The sequence below is a fragment of the Ranitomeya imitator genome, chromosome 5 (genome assembly GCF_032444005.1).
Source record: "Ranitomeya imitator isolate aRanImi1 chromosome 5, aRanImi1.pri, whole genome shotgun sequence".
Classification (NCBI taxonomy): domain Eukaryota; kingdom Metazoa; phylum Chordata; class Amphibia; order Anura; family Dendrobatidae; genus Ranitomeya; species Ranitomeya imitator.
In genome coordinates this window covers 69,746,809-69,771,052 of record NC_091286.1, presented here as the reverse complement: position 1 = coordinate 69,771,052, position 24,244 = coordinate 69,746,809, and the positions used below count along the sequence as shown (strand labels likewise).

At 43.4% G+C, this 24,244-nt stretch overlaps 1 protein-coding gene across 3 annotated transcripts in view; it reads left to right on the top strand.

Annotated features, from left to right (window-relative positions):
- The first annotated feature begins 6,571 nt into the window (after window positions 1-6,571).
- LOC138681344 (serine palmitoyltransferase 3-like) overlaps window positions 6,572-24,244 on the top strand; it is a 171,645-nt gene continuing 153,972 nt past the window's right edge. The window contains exon 1 of one of the 3 annotated variants that reach the window (XM_069768778.1): window positions 6,572-6,812. In XM_069768778.1, coding sequence (XP_069624879.1) covers window positions 6,675-6,812 — 138 coding nt within the window. In that variant the 5' untranslated portion in view covers window positions 6,572-6,674. The remainder of the gene's footprint in view (window positions 6,813-24,244) is intronic. The other 2 variants (XM_069768779.1, XM_069768777.1) reach the window with 2 other exon arrangements.

Genomic DNA, 24,244 nt, shown 5'->3' with positions numbered 1-24,244 from the left:
CTTGGGGAACCTGAGGAAGCAGTGGACGGAGTCTGGTGTGGAAACATCCAGAGCCACCGTGCACAGGCGTGTGCAGGAAATGGGCTACAGGTGCCGCATTCCCCAGGTAAAGCCACTTTTGAGCTACAGAGAAGCAGCACTGGACTGTTGCTAAGTGGTCCCAAGTACTTTTTTCTGATGAAAGCAAATTTTGCATGTCATTCGGAAATCAAGGTGCCAGAGTCTGGAGGAAGACTGGGGAGAAGGAAATGCCAAAATGCCTGAAGTCCAGTGTCAAGTACCGACAGTTAGTGATGGTGTGGGGTGCCATGTCAGCTGCTGGTGTTGGTCCACTGTGTTTCATCAAGGGCAGGGTCAATGCAGCTAGCTATCAGGAGATTTTGGAGCACTTCATGCTTCCATCGGCTGAAATGCTTTATGGAGATGAAGATTTCATTTTTCAGCACGACCTGGCACCTGCTCACAGTGCCAAAACCACTGGTAAATGGTTTACTGACCATGGTATTACTGTGCTCAATTGGCCTGCCAACTCTCCTGACCTGAACCCCATAGAGAATCTGTGGGATATTGTGAAGAGAAAGTTGAGAGACGCAAGACCCAACACTCTGGATGAGCTTAAGGCCGCTATTGAAGCATCCTGGGCCTCCATAACATCTCAGCAGTGTCACAGGCTGATTGCCTCCATGCCACGCCGCATTGAAGCAGTCATTTCTGCCAAAGGATTCCCGACCAAGTATTGAGTGCATAACTGAACATTATTATTTGTTGGTTTTTTTGTTTGTTATTAAAAAACACTTTTATTTGATTGGATGGGTGAAATATGCTAATTTATTGAGACAGGTTTTTTGGGTTATCAGGAGTTGTATGCCAAAATCATCAGTATTAAAACAATAAAAGACCTGACAAATTTCAGTTGGTGGATAATGAATCTATAATATATGAAAGTTTAATTGTAATCATTACATTATGGTAAATAATGAAATTTAACACTATATGCTAATTTTTTGAGAAGGACCTGTATACAAAACAGCAAAACAAGGTGCAAAGATGATGCAAATACAAAAGACACTAACACTGTAGTAGCAGCAGAGGCATGACAGGCGGATAACCTATATCTGGGTACAGTGTAACATACATCCCTAAAATGCTATGTGCAAAATACAGTACCACAATGTATGAAACTGTAAGCCATAAAGAGTAGTAGTAACAGTTTATAATCACTTCTATATGCGTATAATCAGAAGATAGCTAAGTAAATAAGATACACCGCCAGTCTTACCCATATTAAGATGCCAGTGCGTGTCGCCAGCAGCCCCGACGGGCGTTTCGCGTTGGGCTTCCTCGGGGGGCTGTGAATATGTGTGTGCTCGAGCGTTTATTTATATAGGGAGAACACCTGAATGCACTAATTGGCGCTATTCACGGCGCATGCGCAGTGGTATGCAGGCCGGTATATCGAGCGTCATATTTCGGCACTTCCTGTGACCAGGCGGATGGAGGGAAATCCCTCGTGACGTCTGTAATCCGCTTCGTCACATCCTGGAGGCCGGATCATGACGCTCACCGTAAACTGCCGCACCGCGCATGCGCACGCGCCCCGGACCGCCATGTTAGAGAAGGGCAAAGTAGGCCCCGGTATGTAAGTAGGATCCAGCAATAACAACATGAATGCAACATGCCGCAAGCATACACCTGCTGTCTCTAGGTAATATAGTATTGTTTTTAAACACGAATGTGTAACTATAGCCTACCGCATGGCATCCTAAAGAATAGGGAAACTACGCGCCGAGGTCCATCATACTGCGCATGCGCGTGTGTCACCGCCGCCATATTGAATAAGGGCAGAACCAACAGTGATCTATATAAATTACGTGCAACAGATAAGATATGTGGGTGAAAGAGATATATATCTACCAGCGAACAGACACTGACATAATTTTAAAAGGTAAATATAATATCGGTGATAAACCCAAGAAATGGGAGAGAAGTGACCATAAAACACGCCTATAAACGGGCATACTCATACCTGCTCACTCAAAGATCAGCATAGTACAATATAATGAATAAACAGGTGTATAACAGATAACACATTCCTCATACAAAAACACAATGCATAAATATGTGACAATGATATACTTGTGTTCTCAAATAACAAACATCAGGAAAAATATGAATATATAAATATCACAATAACGAGAAAAAAGAAAAAGAAAATAAAAGAAAGAAAAACAAAAGAAAGAAAAACCAAGTGGTAAACACGCTGATGTCTGTCCAGGTTTTTTTCCCATATGACGTACTAAGGAGTTCTCATGTGGTATCTCACCGATGATATATGGATCTTTATGTTAAACACGAGAAACAAAAAAAAGGAAAATTCATATCTTCTCTACAGCAAACGCTGTTGCAGAGAAGATATGAATGGCGGCTTCAGCACCAGTGGGGGGGACAGCGCTTACTGTAGCGCTGTCTCCTGCACGGCACACGGACTGCACATGGACAACGTCCGTGTGCGGTACGTGTTTTACACGGACCCATTGACTTTAATGGGTCTGTGTAATCCGTGCGCTCCCACGAACACTGACATGTCTCTGTGTTTGGCACATGGAGACACGGTCCGCAAAAAATCAATGACATCTGCACAGATGCATTGATTTCAATGTGTCTACGTGTGTCAGTGGCTCCGGTACATGAGGAAACTGTCACCTCACGTACAGGAGCCACTGACATGTGAAACCGGCCTTATGTCATTTCAGCCTAGGCTTCCAAAAAATAATTAAATGGGCAGTTTTTTTACTTTAATGAGATGCTGCCTTGCAAGCATATGCATCAAGTGTACTGTGCCAAGCATTGCTCATGTGGTGCAGCCCACCAGGGGGTTACACTGTGCCCCCTTGGGCTAGTCTGACCCTGAATGATACCATTCACTTTCCCATACAATCTATTGAAAAACAGACAAAAAGGTTCAAGTGGGGTGAAATGATGAAAAAGCTGCAATTCTGAGATTGTTTTTCGAGTTTTGTTTTTTTATGTTATTCATAATGCAGTAAGGCCACAAGTACACTGAGTATTTGGTGAATTTTTTTTACCTCAAAACCAGGACTGGGTAAAAAATGCAGAAGTGGCGACGTGTTTCTATTATACTTTTCCGCTCCTGATTTTGGGTGTTAAGTTCAAGTCAGGAGACTCGCGGTCAGTCAGTGTATGACTATCTGAACAAGGACCATGTTACTCGGATGTCTGAATGAGGCTTAACACATCTGAATGCTCAAAAAACCAATCATTTGCATTTCTATGTAAAAACCACTTACTGGTCAGGTTTCCAAAGACGCAATGCAGTTAAAAAAATTCACCTGACTATTCTCATGGCATTTTCTACCCTGAAAACGCTCTATACTTTATAATAAAAGTCAATGGGAAACCTAAACTTTTTTTAGCGTTTTTGCTTTAAAAAACAATATCCGTTTACTCATTGATGAATGGAATTTAAAAATGTACAGAAAATGCCAGTAAAAAGTATGCCACAAAAATGTGGGGAAAAGGTTTACAAAAATAGAAAATTCCCCAAGAAATGCTGGTGTTTGTTGCAAAACCCGGTTCGTGGTATCTCCCTTTCACATAATGCTGCAGTTTGATAAAAAATAAGAAAGTGTGCAGCATTTACCTTCCCCAGGTCCACAGACGAATCTCTGCCGCTGCTCTCGGTGTCTGGTAGTGATGAGCGAGTATACTCGTTGCTTGGGTTTTCCCAAACACGCACGGGTGACCTCCGAGTATTTGTAAGTGCTCAGAGATTTAGTTTTCATCGCCCCAGCTGAATGATTTACAGCTACTAGATAGCTTGATTACATGTTGGGATTCCCTAGCAACCAGGCAACCTCCACATGTACTCAGGCTGGGTAGTACCTGTAAATCATTCAGCTGGGGCGATGAAAACTAAATCTTCGAACACGAACAAATACTCGGAGGTCACCCGAGGGTGCTCATCACTAGTGACTGGTATCGGTTGCAGGGCTGACATCATTTCAACAACAAATCACTGAGCTCAGCAGCTCTGAACAGCGCGTTTTCTCTTCAATGGTAGAGCTGCGGAGTCTACTGCGTGTTTGACACAATATTGACATGATACCAGCGCAGTAACCAATGCCAGTCATAGAGGTCAGCAGTGAAGACTCCCCCGATGGACCTGGGGTGGGTGAGTACGGCAATATTTGTTTTTGTTTTTTTACCAATCTACAGTCGGGGCAAAACATTATCTGAAAGGGGACAACCCCCTTAACCTGAGCAATATTATTGGGTGGAATCGGTAACAATTCAATATGCAAAGTGACTAATTTGTCTTGACAATAAATAATTCCCAGATTGAAGTGTAAAATCCCGCTTCATGATAAGCTAAGCCCCCACACCATGCTCCTTTTTATCCTAGACTGGTATTTTTCTGTGAAAAAGAGGCATCCTTAGCCAGGAGGCCTGCAGTCAGTGCGGACATCACAGTCCGTACACTGATCATGAAACAGCCATATTCACACTAGCAGTATTTGGTCAGTATTTTACCTCAGCATTTATAAGCCAAAACCAGGAGTGGAACAATCAGAGGAAAAGCATAATAAAAACACGTCACCACCTCTGTATTTTTTTTTCCCACTCCTGGTTTCGGCTTACAAATACTGAGGTAAAAAACTCACCAAATACTCAACGTGGCTACGTTCCCATGATGAGCTTTTGGTATGTTTGACGCTGCAGAATTTCTGCACCATTTGTGCACCCATTATTTCAATAAAGTTATTTTTCGTCTTCCATAGCGTTTTTGTGGTTTTTTTAAACATGCATTTTTTATCACGTTTTTGACGCTGCATTTTTGTCTCTTGTTGGCATGTCATGTTTTAAATAAAGCTATTTTGTTTTTGATACTTCCTGATATTTGACAGAACTTTATTGATATGGTACGGATTGCCGCAGAAACGCACTAAAAACGCATTTGTGTGTTTTATACCTGCGTATTTTCCACATCCAATGCTGGCCCATGGGGAAAAATTGCACAGAAAACTCAGTGTAACCGGAAGAGAAACTGACATGCTGCGGATTTGAAACACGCACCGCAGGTCGGTGTACGCTGAGAAAAAAAGAAGGGTAGTGGGTGTGAGATTTCTATAAGTCCCATCCACTTTGCTAGATCTGTTAGACCAGGGGCGGACATAGCATTGGTCGAACAGAGGCCCAAGAGGTGAGGGGGCCCATTTCGACCTCCAAAGCAGGTGCAATTTAGCATTTTCAGGAGCTCTTGGGCTACAAAGGGTCCATATATTGTCCTCGCACAGGGGCCCTTCTCTGTCTGGGTCCCCCAGTGTATTAGTCGATGCCTTTTTACCTCAGCAAAAATACAAAGCGTCCGAAACTGACTAAAAGCTCATTGTGGAAAGGCAGCCTTAACGGTATGTGCACACGTCAGGATTTGTTCCTGACAAAATCCTGAGAATTCTGCCAGAAATCCGCGTGCTTTTTTCGCGTGGATTTCTCGCGGAATTTGTGCGGTTTTTGCGCTGATTTTTTGCGGATTTTTTTTTTTTCCGGAAAGACCTTTTTGATAGCAAATCCGCAAAAAATCCGGAAAAAGATAGAGCATGTCCGGATTTTTTGCGGTATGCATTTTTTGTGTGGAAAAAAACGCTAACAACTGCACAAAAAATGCGGAATGCATTCTAAAAGATAGGATGCATAATGTTAGCGTTTTTTTTTTTACCGGATTTATAGCGTTTTTCATGGCGAAATTCCGCAAAAAAAAACGCTAAAAATCCTGACGTGTGCACATACCCTAAGGCTATGTGCACACGTTCAGGAATTCATGCAGAAAATTCCTGAGAATTCCAGACATTTTCTGCATGAAATCCGCAAGAAAACCGCATGCGTTTTTGTCGCGATTTTGCCGCGGTTTTGACGCGTTTTTTTCCGGACACTTCCCAATGCATTTTGGAGTGGGAAATCCGCAAAAAAAAAAGCAAAAAGATAGAGCATGTCCGGATTTTGTGTGGTATGCGTTTTTTATGCGGAAAAAAACGCATCATGTGCACAAAACATGCGGAATTCATTCTAAATGATGGGATGCTTATTGTATGCGGTTTTTTTTGCGGTTTTATAGCGTTTTTATCGGGAAAAAAACGCAACGTGTGAACACAGCCTTAAAGAAACAGTCTGAGAAAGACGATAGTTATTCTAGCAGTTCACGGTCGCATTTCTGCTGCCCAGAGTGAACCTATAACCTAATATCCATAGCTTGGGGTGAATGGTTACACGTTCTCTAGTAGTAAATGATTAGCCTAGCTTATTAAACTAGACTTGGGATGCAAGTTCTGTCATTTTGCAGCAAACACAAGTGGTGTGTGTCTCTTTAAATCCCTTTCCTTCACTTTTCCAGCTTCTTGTTCAGGGGGTTCCTGAGAAGCGTCTGTTGTTTAGCAACCCCCTACCTGAGAGGACAGCGGATGAAGGCTACCTGTGGCCATACATAAATGCTTTGCTTATGCTGAGAGGTAAAGGTGTACAAAGGTGACAGCTAAATTCAAGGAGTGAGGTCTGAGGATAAGGAAGGGCTTTCTTGCTGGCTTCCTCCTCCCCTGCCACCACACCCTTTCCCTGAATAAGCCTGACAGACTGGTTGACTACCTGCGGCTGATCATTCTATGTATCTGCTGTATGAAAGCAGCTCAGTCTCCCCAATGGCTCAGCCCAAGTTGGTTCACTGCAATGGGACCCACAAACCCCACCAAAATCATCTGAATGGGATCACTAAGAAGAACGGATTTACTAAAACTTTACAGGTAAGTGATAACAATTGTGTATTCTGGGTATGTGCTGCTCTGTTACTGAATCTCATACCGGGTCATACAAGTTTGGGATTCAGGTGTATGACGTTACCATGTGGGTTTTATATCTGCCGTTCGTTATCACACCGGCAGAGGTGTATCGGGGCAGCGTCTGTGGGTGACATGTTCTGTAGCAGCATTATAATCTTCTCGTTGTGGATTAGGCTGGGTTCACATTGCGTTAGTGGGTGTCCGCTAACGGAATCCGTTACATGGCGCAATTAACGCTATGTAACGGATCCGTTAGCGCACCCATTGACCGCAATGTAACTAACGTATGCCTTTTTTGGCATGCGTCAGCGATGTCCCGTTATTTTCGGACGGACCTCGGACGCTGCTTGCAGTGTTCAGTGTCCGTTCTTCGCTAGCGCAGATCGGGCATCTGCGCTAGCAGGATCGCTAAACGCAATCCCTTTTTGGACATTGCATTAGCGCATTCCGTTAGGGCAATCCGTTTAGCGCATATGCTAACGCAATGTGAACCTAGCCTTACGCCGGCTTCACACCACAATCCTGGTGTCACGCCGCTCAGTGATTAATAAGAAAAAGGGCTTGCTAAAGCAAATATTTCTCTCTGTCTGGAGCCACAGCACACTTATGCACCGCGCTCTCATACGTCATTATTTGCTTTATTTCCATTTATGACAAATTGTCCGTTTTTGACTGATTCACTGCAAATCCGAAATACATTGTGGAATCAGGGGGATTTATTGATTTGGTCACAGTCTAAAATGACTCAGAGAAACAGCTCAGTATGCGGACAATACCTGTCCACCTACTCCGCATATATACAGTATATTCTTTACAAGTTCAATGAAACCACAAAATCTTAACATTCAAGTGTTTTTATTATATTTCCTTACAGCTAGTGAATGGTGTGAGAAGTGAAAGCTGAGCTTTGATTGTTAGATATTTCTATCTCAGTGGCCTCTAGTTCTAATGGAGGTGAGCCCATGGTGCTGTGATAGATCCATTGACTGAAACCACCACAGAGACTTTCAATAGCAGTATGTGCAAAGTGTAAGGCTATGTGCACACGTTGCGGATTAGGCTTAGGAATTTCTGGTGCAGATTCTGCCTCTCCTGGCAGAAAACGCACCGGCAGATTGTCGTGTTTTTTGTGCGGTTCCGCAGCGCTTTTTGTGCGTTTTTGCTGCGGTTTTCTTGCGGATTTGCTGCGTTTTTTACCCCTGCGGATTTCTATAATGGAATGGGTACAAAAAACGCTGCAGATTCAAAAAAAAGGAGTGAAATGCTACTTCTTTTAAACCGCAGCGGATTTTCCGCAAAGTGTGCACAGCATTTTTTTTTCTCATTGATTTACATTGTACTGTAAATCAATTGCGGATCTGCAGCGTTTCTGCACCTCAAAAAAACGCTGCGGATCCGCAGAGAATCTGCAATGTGTGTACATACCCTTAGGCTATGTGCACACGCTGCGGATTACTCTGCAGATTTTTCCGGACTGATTTTTGTAAATCCGCACTGCGGATTTACCGCGATTTTTGTGCGGATTTCACATGCGGTTTTACACCTGCGGATTCCAATTATGGAGCAGGTGTAAACCGCTGCGGAATCCGCACAAAGAATTGACATGCTACGGAATAAACAACGCTACGTTTCCGCGCGTTTTTTTTCCGCAGCATGTGCACTGCGGATTTTGTTTTCCATAGGTTTACATGGTACTGTAAAGGCATGGAAAACAGCTGCGAATCTGTAGCGGCCAATCCGCGTGTGCACATAGCCTGAGGGTATGTTCCCACGGTCAGTAAACGCTGCCGGTTGGATGCTGCGTACATCTGCGGCATCCAGATGTTACAGCATAGTGGATGGGATTTCTAGAAATCCCATGTCCACTATGCATGCATAGTCGCCTGCGGATCACCCGCGCAGATGGACGTGTGGCGCGTCTTTCAAGACCACAGTATGACAATTTATCTTGTGGAGAAGCTAGTCTCCCCAACAGAAATTACATCAATAGAAATGTATTGAATGCGGTGAACACATGCGGATTTATCTGCATTCAATAGAAGTCAATGCTTTGGCTGCAGCCAACATACACTGCGTCCAAACCGCTGCTAGTTCCAGATTGTGGGTACCCGGCCTTGGACGATCACAAAAGTACATTCAGATCTGCCCTATAATGAGCATCATTCAACTATATATAATGTGGAGCAGTCCTCGTTCACACTTCATTATTCCCATACAGCATTATGTTATCAGCAGAACATCTCCTGCGCTACTGATGATGATTTTCATTTCACCATAAACAATCCAAGTGGTCACCAGCATGTTTACATGGGCCGATCAACGGTACAGAACAGAGAGCACTTGGATGATGCATGGATGACATCCTCCTGCTGTTTGTCCTGTTCTCAGATCTATTGATTTAAAGGGAACCTGTCAGCAAAATGGACGGCAAGGAGAAGACTGTTGGCAAAATATAATTATTTTATGGATGCAAGAACAAAGGATGACATGGATGCTAAAAAAAAAAACCACGCAAGCCTCATTTATTTAAAAAAGTTAATTTTTGTTGCCCATAGCAACCAATCCTAGCTCAACTTTAATTTTTACAGTAGCTCTAGTAGAATGAAAGCTGCGCTGTGAATGGCTGCTGTGGGCAACATGCTTGTTTTTTCTTTTAGTCCGTTTTAATTAATGTGCCCGACAGATGTATAGCCTAACAGCACATGATATCATTTAACTCTGTGCAAACTTTCATAATAAACTGACTATTATAAGATTTTGTAACAAAACAACTGGAAATATGTCGGTAACAGACACAGACCCGCTATGAAGTCATGAACCTGGTCCTATTGACTATAGATTTTATTTGCAGCCATTGTTGTGGTTGCTGTGTAATGTGTACTATCACCATGGTGACCTAACTGCACGACCTGTCGCTTTACTCAACCATCTCTGTTGTTATGCTGTGCCTTTAATACAAGCATTAACTTCTGATATTTATTCTATATAGGGACATCGATGGTAGACGTCAGCAAATGTAAACCACAATATCTTATCATTACCTTTTATTATTTTGTTTCATATCTGCTCTGAAATTGCCTATATGATGTCCATTCAGTGTTTTGGACAGTGGAGTAACTTGAAGAGTGTAGACTCCCAAATGCAAAATCTCTAGTTTTCAGGGTGAGTCTGCAGCCGCTGGTTATGCCCCTGGTGTTGGATGAAAGAATGTTAGCCAGTGATCTTCTGTGGATTCTACATATGGCATATCTATCTTCCATGATTGGCATGTCCGGGCTGCATCTGATCCCCAGCTTCCTCTTCCTGCTCAAAACATCTGAAGGCTGGGCCGGTGATGCCAGTATTGATTGGGCACCACTCAAGACCTCTGGGAGAGCAAATGCTGGCACGGAAGGTGAGTATAGTTTTTTTTTAATGTTTTTGGGGTCAAGTAAAAACGGTATGAGAAGAAGTTGTCCAAGTAGTGGACAACTTCTATAAGTTGGTATGAATGGATTTGCAGAACCTGGTCCATCGGTGATGACAGTAAACTGTGGGCTCTTGACTGTAGCCTTGAGTGCCACCTCCTGTCTATCGGCATCTTCTTTTGGTACATGATGTAATATGTGCGTTAAGATGACGTTGCACAAGGCTGGTTAAAAGAGTATTTGCAAATGCTGGCCAGGACCGCCATCAGGGCATTACTGCCTTTACATATGGGGCTCGATGAGCAGAGGGGGCTTGCAATGGGCCCCACTCTGTTCTGCTTATCGGGCCCCAGCAGCAGGATTCTGCTGGCTCAGTAACTGCCCATGCACCTCAGACGCACGGGCAGTTAAAATTTGTTGCCATACTCCCGCACGGCAACAGTTAACAGTCGCCGGTCAATCACAGATTGGAAGCTGACGACAGTAGGCACGTCGCCAGTGTATAACATCACTGCGCACCTCAGATGTATTGACCGGAGGACACCGCTGGAGCTCGGCCACGTGAGGAGAAACTTTTTTTTTTTCTTATAAAACCGCGGCATGGGGGCGCATTATACTATGTGGGTGCATTATTATATTATGGGGTGCATTATACTGCACTATACCATGGGGTCTATTATGCTACTGCATTATACTGCTACGGGGGTGCATTATAATACTATGGGGTTCCACTATAATACTCTAAGGCTGAATTATACTATGGGGGTGCATTATACTATGGGGGTGCACTATAATACTATAAGGCGCAATTATACTATGGGGCTGCATTATACTGCTTTAGTGGTGCACTATACTATGTGGGTGCATTATAGCACTATGGTGCTGCATTATACTATTATGGAATTATGGATGACTATGGGGGCAATATGGAGAGACATGAGGCAGAATGGGTGGACACTAGTGATGAGCGAGTATACTCGTTGCTCGGGTTTTCCCAGAGCACGCTTGGGTGGTCTCTGAGATTTAGTTTTTGTCGACTCAGCTGCATGATTTACGGCTGCTGACAGCCTGAGAACATGTGGGGATTGCCTGATTGCTAGGGAATCCCCACATGTATTCAAGCTGTCTAGCTGCCGTATATCATGCAACTGGGTCAACAAAAACAAAATCTCCAAGCACTAGCGAAATACTTGGAGACCACCTGAGCATGCCAGGGAAAACCCGAGCAACAAGTATACTCGCTCATCACTAGTGGACACGTGAGGTCCACAATAGGAGGACACGTGGGATATTATTACTGTAGGGGGTAATTAAGGATATTATTTTTGAGGATACTGTTCTCAGTGTGGGGAGGAGAGGTTCTGCTATTGTGCAGGGTGACAGTCGCTTTTTTTCTTCATCTGGCGTAGTATAGAGGTTGGGGAAAAATTGGGGAATGTGCTCTAGATAACTGCGTTCTTCTCTGCAGAGACGAGTTCTGGCTGGAAGAAATGATGGTGGTCTGAACAAGATGACGGACTTCAACTAGAGATATCACCGGTGAGTCAGTGTGTTACGTGTACACTTACACAGGAGCTCTGTATACAGTATATATCACTGGTGATCATTGTATGTATTACCCCCCTCCCCCGTACACTACTATATACCGCATTCGTGTGTATAATGTCACTGGTGATCACTGTATCACCTGTACACTGACACTATATACAGAGCTCCTGTGTATAATGTCACCGGTAATCCCTGTATTACCTGCACACAGACACTATATATAAAGTACAGATCTCCTGTGTATAATGGCATTAGTATTGTGTTTGGTTTTTTTAATTAATGATCAGCATTGTAGTATTCGGTCACTACGTGGTGGTAATATGTGATCTGGTCATGGTGTGGCAGAATTTGTTCCTGATGTGGTATTATTCGGTCACTATGTGGTAGTAATATGTGATCTGGTCACGGCATGATAGTATTTTACTTGTATGTGGTATTATTAGATGACTATATGGTGGTAATATGTGGTCTGGTCATGGTGCGGTGGTACAACTCTTGTGATATTACTGGTCATTTGAAAAATTGAAAAATAAATAATATACCTAAATTGTATTGGCTTTTTTAACAAATGTTTAGTAAGTTACAGTAGAGTAGGGCCCTGCCAAAAGAGTATACTGTGTCATGGTGGCGGATAAAAAAAATCTTTTGGCCAAAACAACAAGCTGCTGGCTATGTATGTAGTGATGGGAACTGTAAATGTGTGATTGGTGAGGATGTGGTGCAGAAGTGGGAGTTTTTCCAAGAGAGGTGGTGGGACTGTGGAAGGTTTGAGGGATGGAGGCAGGGCTAGGGAGGAGCCTGGGTGGAGTTTCAAGGGGGGGCCCCAAAAATTTTGCCAGTATGGGACCCTGAAATTCCTAGTGGCAGTTCTCAAAACTCCTGCTGAGTGGCTACAGATTTCTGACATGACCAATCGACCACGTCCTGCAAATCAATTTCCACCAACTCTTCAATAACCCTGACAAATGTTTGCCATTTATGCATCCATGCTTCAAAGTCCAGGAAGGAACATAATAGCAAAAGGAAATAAGGAAAAACTGTCAGGTGACCTTGCAGCAAAAGAACAGAAACTTACAAACTTGCTTGTCTGTAGTCAAATCTAAGCATCCAGCTCCTGGAGAGGCAAGTCCAGCAGTTTTATTATTATTATTATTATTATTATTATTATTATACATTTTTATAGCGCCATTTATTCCATGGCGCTTTACATGTGAATACGAGGCAAATATAGACAAATACATTAAACATGAGCAAGTGTTTTAAGTGATTGTTTCATATCTGCTTTAAGATGTGTGCGTAGGAGAAAAAAAGGATAAGCATTACTGTTGCTGTTCTTCAGATGTCTATGCACATTAAGGCTGCCGTCACACTTGCAGTATTTGGTCAGTATTTTACATCAGTATTTATAAGCCAAAACCAGGAGTGGATGATAAATGCAGAAGTGGTGCATATGTTTCTATTATACTTTTCCTCTGATTGTTCCACTCCTGGTTTTGGCTTACAAATACTGATGTAAAATACTGACCAAATACTGCTAGTGTGACGGCAGCCTAAGGGTTCGCGCTCACACTGGCGAGTAGCATACGATGAATCCCTGGGAGAGAATCGGATGCTATTTGCAAATGACTCTCGGATCAAACTCTGCTGTGAGCGTGAGCCTAGTGTCATTTTACCGTGATCCCGTTCTCTCGCATGCAAAAATTGGATCACAGGTGCAGAGAATATGGAGAACTTAATTTCTCAATCTTCCCCGTTCTGAGTCGGCGTACATGAGGCTGCGGTTGGTAGACATCCGACTGCAGTCCGATGTTTTGCACGCACGCATAGACTTGTTTAGGTACACACTGTCCGATATACATTGCCAATTGCAGCATGCAGAGATTTTTTTTCCCTCCTCTGCACTCGCCATGGGAAAATAAATGCCAGTCAACACTGCTCCATATTATAACATTGGAGCGAGTGCTAATCCAGGACTCAATTTCTGCAAGGCTACAGTGCTAACCACTGAGCCATATTGCTGGCACTTGATACAACTTTGAGTAAGTCATCTCTGTCTTTTGACACAGTGAGGAGTATTAAGGGACTACTTATTAAGTTTCACCTACTTGACATATGGAGGATTTTAGATTAACCCCTTAAGCCCCGAGGGTGGTTTGCACGTTAATGACCGGGCCAATTTTTACAATTCTGACCACTGTCCCTTTATGAGGTGTTAACTCTGGAACGCTTTAACGGATCTTGGCGATTCTGACATTTTCTCGTGACATATTGTACTTCATTTTAGTGGTAACATTTATTCGATATAACTTGCGTTTATTTGTGAAAAAAACGGAAATTTGGCGAAAATTTAGAAAATTTCGCAATTTTCCAACTTTAAATTTTTATGCCCTTAAATCACAGAGATATGTCACGAAAAATACTTAATAAGTAACATTTCCCACATGTCTACTTTACATCAGCACAATTTTGGAACCAAAATTTTTTTTTTTTGTTAGGGAGTTATAAGGGTTAAAAGTTGACCAGCAATTTCTCATTTTTACAACACCATTTTTTTTTAGGAACCACATCTCATTTGAAGTAATTTTGAGGGGTCTATATGATAGAAAATACCCAAGTGTGACACCATTCTAAAAACTGCACCCCTCAAGGTGCTCAAAACCACATTCAAGAAGTTTATTAACCCTTCAGGGGTTTCACAGGAATTTTTGGAATGTTTAAATAAAAATGAATATTTAACTTTTTTTCACACAAAATTTATTTCAGCTCCAATTTTATTTTACCAAAGGTAACAGGATAAAATGGATGCCAAACGTTGTTGTACAATCTGTACTGAGTACGCTGATACCCCATATGTGGGGGTAAACCACTGTTTGGGCGCATGGCAGAGCTCGGAAGGAAAGGAGCGCCATTTGACTTTTCAATGCAAAATTGACAGGAATTGAGATGGGACGCCATGTTGCGTTTGGAGAGCCCCTCATGTGCCTAAACATTGAAACCCCCCACAAGTGACACCATTTTGGAAAGTAGACCCCTTAAGGAACTTATCTAGAGGTGTGGTGAGCACTTTGACCCAACAAGTGCTTCACAGAAGTTTATAATGCAGAGCCGTAAAAATAAAAAATCATATATTTCTTTTCGCCCCCAATTTTTTATTTTCCCAAGGGTAAGAGAAGAAATTAGACCACAAAAGTTGTTGTGCAATTTGTCCTGAGTGCGACGATACCCCATATGTGGGGGTAAACCACTTTTTGGGCGCATAGCAGAGCTCGGAAGGGAAGGAGCGCCATTTGACTTTTCAATGCAAAATTGACTGGAATTAAGATGGGACGCCATGTTGGTTTGGAGAGCCCCTGATGTGCCTAAACATTAAAACCCCCCCACAAGTGACACCATTTTGGAAACTAGACCCCCTAAGGAACTTATCTAGATGTGTTTTGAGAGCTTTGAACCCCCAAGTGTTTCACTACAGTTTATAACGCAGAGCCGTTAAAATAATTTATTTTTTTTTCGCAAAAATTATTTTTTAGCCCCCAGTTTTGTATTTTCACAAGGGTAACAGAATAAATTGGACCCCAAAAGTTGTTGTCCAATTTGTCCTGAGTACGCTGATACCCAATATGTGGGGGGGAACCACTGTTTGGGCGCATGGCAGAGCTCGGAAGGGAAGGAGCGCCATTTGGAATGCAGACTTAGATGGATTGGTCTGCAGTAGTCACGTTGCATTTGCAGAGCCCCTGATGTACCCAAACAGTACAAACCCCCCACAAGTGACCTCATATTGGAAACTAGACCTCCCACGGAACTTATCTAGATGTGTTGTGAAAACTTTGAACCCCCAAGTGTTTCACTACAGTTTACAACGCAGTCGTGAAAATAAAAAATCCTTTTTTTTCCCACAAAAATGATTTTTAGCCCCCCAAATTTTTATTTTCCCAAGGATAACAAGAGAACTTGGACCCAAAACGTTGTTGTCCAATTTGTCTCGAGTACGATGATACCCCATATGTTGGGGTAAACCCCTGTTTGGACACACGGGAGAGCTCAGAAGGGAAGGAGCACTGTTTTACTTTTTCAATGCAGAATTGGCTGGAATTGAGATTGGACGCCATGTCGCGTTTGGAGAGCCCCTGATGTGCCTAAACAGTGGAAACCCCTCAATTGTAAATGAAACCCTAATCCAAACGCACCCCTAACCCTAATCCCAACTGTAACCCTAACCACACACCTAACCCTGACACACCCCTAATTCTAATCCCAACCCTAATCCCAACCGTAAATGTAATCCAAACCCTAGCCCTAACCCTAACCCTAGCCCTAACCCTAATGGGAAAATGGAAATAAATACATTTTTTTTGAATTTTATCATTTTTCTCTAAGGCTAGGTTCACATTGCGTTAGGGAAATCCGTTTAGCGCTAGCGGATTGCGCTAACGCAATGTCTATTTAGGTGTCGTGTTTAGTGGTCGCGTTAACGTCCCCGCTCTGGAAGATCGGGAATCGGACCTCGGGCGCGCCGCGGACGCTGCAAGCAGCGTCCGAGGCGCGCCACAAAAGAACGGCACCTTGCTAGCGCGAGCCGAAAATGGTACGCTCTAGCGATGCGCTACACCCGAAAATCACATTGCTGTCAATGGGTGTGCTAACGGACCCGTTGCACGGCGTTAATTGTGACATTTTCGCCATGCAACGCTGTCCGTTAGCGTTAACCCATTAACGCAATGTGAACCTAGTCTAACTAAGGGGGTGATGAAGAGGGGTTTGATTTACTTTTATAGCGTTTTTTATATCGGATTTTTATGATTGGCAGCCGTCACACACTAAAAGACGCTTTTTATAGCAAAAAAGTTTTTGCGTCTCCACATTTTGAGACCTATAATTTTTCCATATTTTGGTCCACAGAGTCATGTGAGGTCCTGTTTTTTGCAGGACGAGTTGACGTCTTTATCGGTTACATTTTCGGACACGTGACAGTTTTTGATCGCTTTTTATTCCGATTTTTTTTTTTTTTTTTTTTTTTTTTTTTTTTTTTTTTTTTTTTTTGTGAGGCAGAATGACCAAAAACCAGCTATTCATGAATTTCTTTTGGGGGAGGCGTTTATACCGTTCCGCGTTTGGTAAAATTGATGAAGCAGTTTTATTCGTCGGGTCAGTACGATTACAGCGATATCTCATTTATATCATTTTTTTTTATGTTTTAGCGCTTTTATACGATAAAAGCTATTTTATAGAAAAAATAATTATTTTGGCATCGCTTTATTCTGAGGACTATAACTTTTTTATTTTTTTTGGTTATGATGCTATATGGCGGCTCGTTTTTTGCGGGACAAGATGACGTTTTCAGAGGTACCATGGTTATTTATATCCGTTTTTTTGATCGCGTGTTATTCCACTTTTTGTTCAGTGTTATGATAATAAAGCGTTGTTTTTTGGCTCGTTTTTTTTTTTTCTTTTCTTACGGTGTTCACTGAAGGGGTTAACTAGTGGGCCAGTTTTATAGGTCGGGCCGTTACGGACGCGGTGATACTAAATATGTGTACTTTTATTGTTTTTTTGGTTTTTTTTTTGATAAAGAAATGTATTTATGGGAATAATTTTTTTTTTTTTTTCTTCTTTATTTAGGATTTTTTTTTTTTTTTTTTTTTTTTTACACGTGTGGAATTTTTTTTTTTTTACTTTCTCACTTTGTCCCAGGGGGGGACATCACAGATCACCGATCTGACAGTGTGCACAGCACTCTGTCAGATCGGTGATCTGACATACAGCCGGGCAGGATTAGAGCTGCAGCTGCAGCCTGATCCTGATCCGGAAGTGCTCCCTGCAGGACCCGGATGCAGCCCGGCGGCCATTTTGGATCCGGGGACTGCAAGGAGAAGACGCTCGGTACACGGTGAGTACATCACCGTGTACCGATCGTCTCAGGGAAGCCCGCAGGGAGCCCCCTCCCTGCGCGATGCTTCCCTGCACCGCCGGCACACCGCGATCATCTTTGATCGCGGTGTGCCGGGGGTTAATGTGCCAGGAGCGGTCCGTGACCGCTCCTGGCACATAGTGCCGGATGTCAGCTGCGATAGGCAGCTGACACCCGGCCGCGCTCCCCCCGTGAGCGCGGCCGATCGCATATGACGTACTATCCCGTCACTGGGAATTAAGTCCCAGGTCACCTGGACGGGATAGTACGTCATATGGGATTAAGGGGTTAAAAATCAGCTTTAAATTATTTTAAAGTCAGGTCTTTTTCCAAAATATGCAGTTCCAGTGGTTGTTTTTTTTTTTTTTTTTTTTTTTCCTTTACTCCCCCCAGTCTTTGATTCCCATTGGGTCCCCTTTGTTGCGTATGTCCATGTATTCCACTCCTTAGGCTATGTGCTCATGATTAGTGATGAGCGAATATACTTGTTACTCAAGATTTCTCGAGCATGTTCGGGGGGGTCCTCCGAGTATTTTTTAGTGCTCGGAGTTTTAGTTTTTCTTGCCGCAGCTGAATGATTTACATCTGTTAGCCAGCATAAGTACATGTGGGGATTCCCTAGCAACCAGGCAACCCCCACATATACTTATGCTGGCTATGAGATGTAAATCCTTCAGCTGCAGCAAGAAAAACTAAAACTCCGAGCACTTAAAAATACTCGGAGGACCCCCGAGCATGCTCGAGAAATCTTGAGTTACGAGTATAATCGATCATCACTACTCATGATCAGAAACAACAGTTTTTTTGGGTGGAGCGCAAATGCACTGCATCCAAAACGCTGTGTTCTACTTTAGAAGCACAGTGGATGGGATTTATAGAAATCCCATGCCCACTGTGCTTCTGTTTAACACTGCATAAATTCACAAGCTGTGCGGGTTTACGAGCCACAGCATGTCCATTCCTGTAGCGGAAATACTAGTCTCTCTAGCGGATTTTGACCGATTTGAATGTCATTACTTGCTATGACTCTGCATGCACTGATAAAGAACTGTGGCAATTAGAATGCTGCGAAAATACGCTACATCCAAAACTTTTCTATTCCTGATCGTGGCCACGTAGCTGTATTCTCTCCTGGCTCACAGAACACGACCCTTCATGTCCTTATGCCTTAACTTTATAGGATGGTTTGGGGTAAGTACACAAGTTTGATGTGAATGGGGCTTTAGTTATTAATTCAATATTTTTATGAATACTGCTGTAATGTATTTAGTAACCTAAAAAACTTGTACCTATACAGATCCCCCAAATTTGGACCACTTTAAAACCATAATTTATCGTAATGACATTCCAGCACCTCTTCATTCTAAGGAACGTAAAGGTGAAAGAGCACGTATCACAAGTCTTTTAACTTAATAAGAGTGGGCAGCCCTAGAATGGTGGTATTTCTAAATATAACTTGGTGCCAAAAGTGCACCAAGCACTCGCTGATCTCTCCCAAAAGGGCTAGACTTTCTAGTAAAAGTTGTGCTTGATTTTCTGGGTTGTGGGATTTTGCCACCCTCTATGGCCCCTCTAGAATTGAAAGAGTGAGATCTATCTCTTATCATCTAAGCAGTGACCTAGCGATCATCACTCTGTGAATGTCACTGTTTGGTCAAAACGTGATAAATACAGCTGCAGATTGATGATAGATACTCTTTAAGGAACCTGTCACACTGGATAACTCAACCTGAGGATAGAAGATTCATCTGCAGGTTTTTTTTTTTTTTTTTATTTAAATAAATTTTTATTAACAAAATAAAGAAGAACATCCGGATGTCATTTACATTGCATTATATCACATGCACGTTTTATTTCAATACACCCCAACATTACCCCAACTACCCCCCACCCCCCTAAGACAGCTCATTCCCAATCTATACCCCACTGAGGCATTATCTGCCTCGTGTAGTTTATCCTTATCCAGATCTTAAGAAACTCGACGACTATACTCCTCATTCCAATTCAAGCCAAGGAGACCACATCTTATTATACATATCTATTTTCCCCCTTTTTTTGTACACCCCCTTTTCCAATTTTAAACCATTTTGAACATATTGGAGAAATTCCCTTCTCGTAGGTGGTTCCACATTAATCCAATTTCGTGCTATCACTTTCCTTGCCATGTAGAGTAGCCTAGCAATTGCAACCTTCCAAGTATTATCAACTCTAATTTCTTCCACATATCCCAGCACGCATACCATCGGGTCTCTAAGAACTCTACACTTATACGCTACTTCAACCCGGCTCAAAACCACCACCCAAAAAGCAGCCAGCCTAGGACACGTCCACATCATGTGATATATTCCAGCATTCTCACTCGCACACCTCGGACACTCAGAATTGGCACGCAATCCCGCTCTGTATAGCACTTCCGGAGATTTATATACTCTATGCAGAATATATAACTGCGAGAGTCTATATGGTTCACTCAAGGATAGTCGCGGAATCCACTCCATCACCGATTCCCAGGTTTCATTCTCCATCGGTCCTACGTCCCTCTCCCACTTAGCTCTCGCCTTTATAGGGAAATCTAGTAAAAACGTGTGCATTAGGTCCTTATACAGAGTGGAAATAACTCCCCTTGTAGTCCCGTCACCACACACATACTCCAACACAATATCATCCTGAATTCTGAAATCCACCTTCTTCTTCTGAGCTCTAAAGGCATGCCTCATCTGCGCATACTGATATACCCCTGTGGATCGCAGCCCAAATTCTTCCTGCAATTGAGAAAAGGACTTCAATGCTTGCTGCTGAATTATCTGGTGAACAAAACAAATTCCCTTATTCTGCCATTCCATCAGTCCTCCCAAAGCCTCAAATTCCTTTAAATTGTTATTAGACCATATCGGTGTGAATTTAGTCAATCCTGTAACCCCACGAATCTGCCTTAGTCTATTCCATAATTTTCGAATCAGGAACAGGGTTGGGTGTACTTTCCCCAAAGCGCCCAAAGAGCCATCCTCCAAACACCTGACCATTGGTCGTCAGTCTGTCACCTCTTCCATTAGATGTTGTACTGCACTGGATGACGCCCCTCGCCCCCAGCCCTTCAAATGCTGGCTCTGGGCCGCAAGGAAGTATATTTCCAGGTTGGGCAAAGCCAAACCACCGTCTTCCTTGGGTCGCTGAAGCGTCTCCAGGCTAATACGTGGATATTGTCTACCCCATATCAAACTTCTAAAGAGGGCATTAATCTGCCTAAACTTCCCCCTAGGGATCCAAATTGGTGCGTTATGTAAAACATATAGAATTTTAGGCATCAGGACCATTTTAATAAGGTTTACTCTACCGACGACCGATAGATGTAATTTATTCCAGGCATCTACCTTCGCCTTGAGTACCCCCATAACAGGAGCCAAATTTCTTTGTAGGTACTCCGCAATTGGCACCGAGACATATATTCCAAGGTATTTACATTTGGAAACCACCTGTAGCCTTTCATCACCAACATCCTCACTTACATTCTCACCTACGTCATCCACCCTAAAAAGAACCGACTTATCCCAATTAATTGTCAATCCTGACACCGCACCAAATCTCTCAACAATTTCAATGGCCCCTCTTAGTGAATCGTCTGGATCCGCCAGGAACAGCAAAACATCATCCGCGTATAACGCTATTTTTTCCTCTATTTTCCCATACCTAAACCCAGGGACCCTATCAGACTGCCGAATCTTAGCGGCAAGAGGTTCTACAGCCAGCGCGAACAGGAGGGGTGAGAGCGGGCATCCCTGCCTAGTACCCCTAGCCAGCCCTATAGGTCGAGACAGCTCCCCGTTCACTCTAATTCTAGCCGACGGTGATGAATACAGCAGCTGTATCCAGGCCACAAACTGCGGACCAAACCCCATACATTCCAGCACCTGCCAGAGGTATCCCCATTCGACACTGTCAAACGCCTTATGTGCATCCAGCGATACAATCACTCTACGACTACCGTTATCAGACTCTACCTGCAAATTTACATACAACCTGCGCAAATTGATCGCCGTGGATCTGTCAGGCATAAAGCCAGATTGGTCCGAATGCACCAGACTCGCAATAACACTAGAGAGTCGGATAGCCAACACCTTGGCCAAAAGCTTGACATCAATTGTTAGTAAAGAAATTGGGCGGTACGACTCCGGTTTCCCCAAGTCCTTATCCTTCTTTGGAATAACCACTATTATGGCCTCTCTCATAGAGGCTGGCAAACACCCACAGGACTTAGCTTCCTCCAGTACCATTTTTAATCTAGGAATCAACGCTTCTGCCAACCCTTTATAGATCTCAGCTGGTAGCCCATCGACCCCAGGCGCCTTCCCATTAGCCATGGACATCAATGCCCGACTCAACTCCTCCTCAGTGATAGGGGCCTCAAGGCTCTCCCTATCTGCCTCATTCAGTCTCGGCAGATCCAGACCTTCCAAGAAAGTCAGTGTCCTCGACCGAATCACCAATCCGAGAGGAATACAAATCTGCATAGAAGGCCCTCAAGATTTCAGGCGTTTCCGTAATTCTACCTCCACTTGCAGATTCCAAAGAGTGTATATATGAAGAACCTCTCTGAGCAGCAGCCACTACCGACAGCATATGTCCCACTGTTTCTCCCTCCTGATAAAACAATACCCTTTGGAAATCCCGCTTCCTCTCAGCTTTGCCTAACAGAATCTTTTCCAAATGATTTTGTGCGCTTTTCATCCTTTTCTCTGCCTCAGGGGTTCCCAGTGTGGCCATCCCATCTTCTGCTTCCTTCAACTCCTCAACTGCCGCTTTTTCTGCCTCTCTCGTCCTCCGCTTACACCTACTGATGTCCCTAAACAGTAGTCCCCTCAGGTATGCCTTCATTGCATCCCAAATTGTAAGAGCGTCGGTACTTCCATCATTTAAGAGAAAGAACTCCGCCACCTCCCGTCCTATACTTTCCAACTCAATACTCTGTAACCAATTAGGATGAATCTTCCATTCTCTCCCATTCAGCGAGCGAGCCCCCTCCAATCTAACCTCTACTTCAATTGGACTATGGTCCGACAAGGCCCTTGGCAGGTATCTCACCTCCCCAACCAGTGTGTCAAAAATCCTGTTACCCAAAGCCATATCAATCCTAGAGAGTGTGGTATGTGCTGGTGAATAACATGAGTACCCTCTCTCTCCAACATGTCTAACCCTCCAAAGATCAATCATACCTATCTCCTGTATATAAGTGCCAAATGTTATGTGTCCCTCCGACCTATTCTGAGTATTTTTATTTTTGTCCCAGTAGTCATCACAGATGTTGTTTAGATCTCCGATAATTATTAACGGTGTCGGTCCCCATCTTTCCACACGCTCCATTACATCTCTGATTTTCCTGCTAGAGTAGGGAGGCGGAATATACATCGCGGCAACACACAGCATCACTCCATACAATATACACCGAATTAGTACATACTGTCCCTCCACATCCACATATACCTTCACCTCCTCATACTGAACTCCCGCTGGAACCAAGATTGAGACTCCTCTTGCATACGTGGAGAAGGTAGAATGATAACCCTTCTGAATCCACCGTCTGTTCAGGACATCCACCTTCTCCCTTACCAAATTTGTCTCTAGCAAGCATATCATTGAGGCCCGTTGGTCTCTTGCATATTGCAAACACGCTGCACGTCTGGATTTCTCCCCTAGGCCTCTCACATTCCAGCTCAAAAATTTTAAAACTGGTCCCCATCACTTGACTCATCTTTACTAAAAGTATCATCATTTTTTAGCACAAGCTGTCTAACTACCCTACCCCCCCCCCCCCTCCCAACTCCCCCTCCCACCCATCCCCCCCTCACATCTAACCATTCCACCTCTCTCCAAGAGTGGGGCATCATCGCCCATAGCGAACACTCCGTTTGGCATTACCTTCCCAACCCTCCTCCCACCACTGTACATAACAGGATTTCAGACATTTTGAAAAATAACATATCTCAACAGATTTTAAACATAGAATTATTTACACACGCAAGAAACCTACATACACTTAAAGTATGCCGCTTACCCTTCCTCCCTCCTTCCCAACAGCGATTACACCATCCCATTAACTTTAACTGAATATAATCCAGCTCCCTTCTTCGCCACCCGTACCCCTTGGTTTGTCAATCACATGACTCTATGCCCCCTGACAAATAAGTAACCAAAATCAGACTCTTCCCATAGTTTCAGTCTCCTTTTCCTTTAAGCTTTTTGGCATTAATGTCAATCCACTGGGTAGCTTCCTCCGGCTTCTGAAAAAAATAAATTTTATCAAACGCCACCACCCTCAGTCTTGCTGGAAACATCATGGAATACTGCACTCCCAACTCCCTCAGCCGTCTCTTGATACCCGTGAACATCATCCGTTGTCTCTGCACCAGAGTAGAATAGTCCGGGTAGATGGCAATCTTTTGGCCTTCAACTGTCAGATCCGTCATGTCTCTGGCCTTCCTCAGGATAATGTCTCTGTCTCTATAGTTTAGAATTTTGGCGAGCATGGTACGGGGATT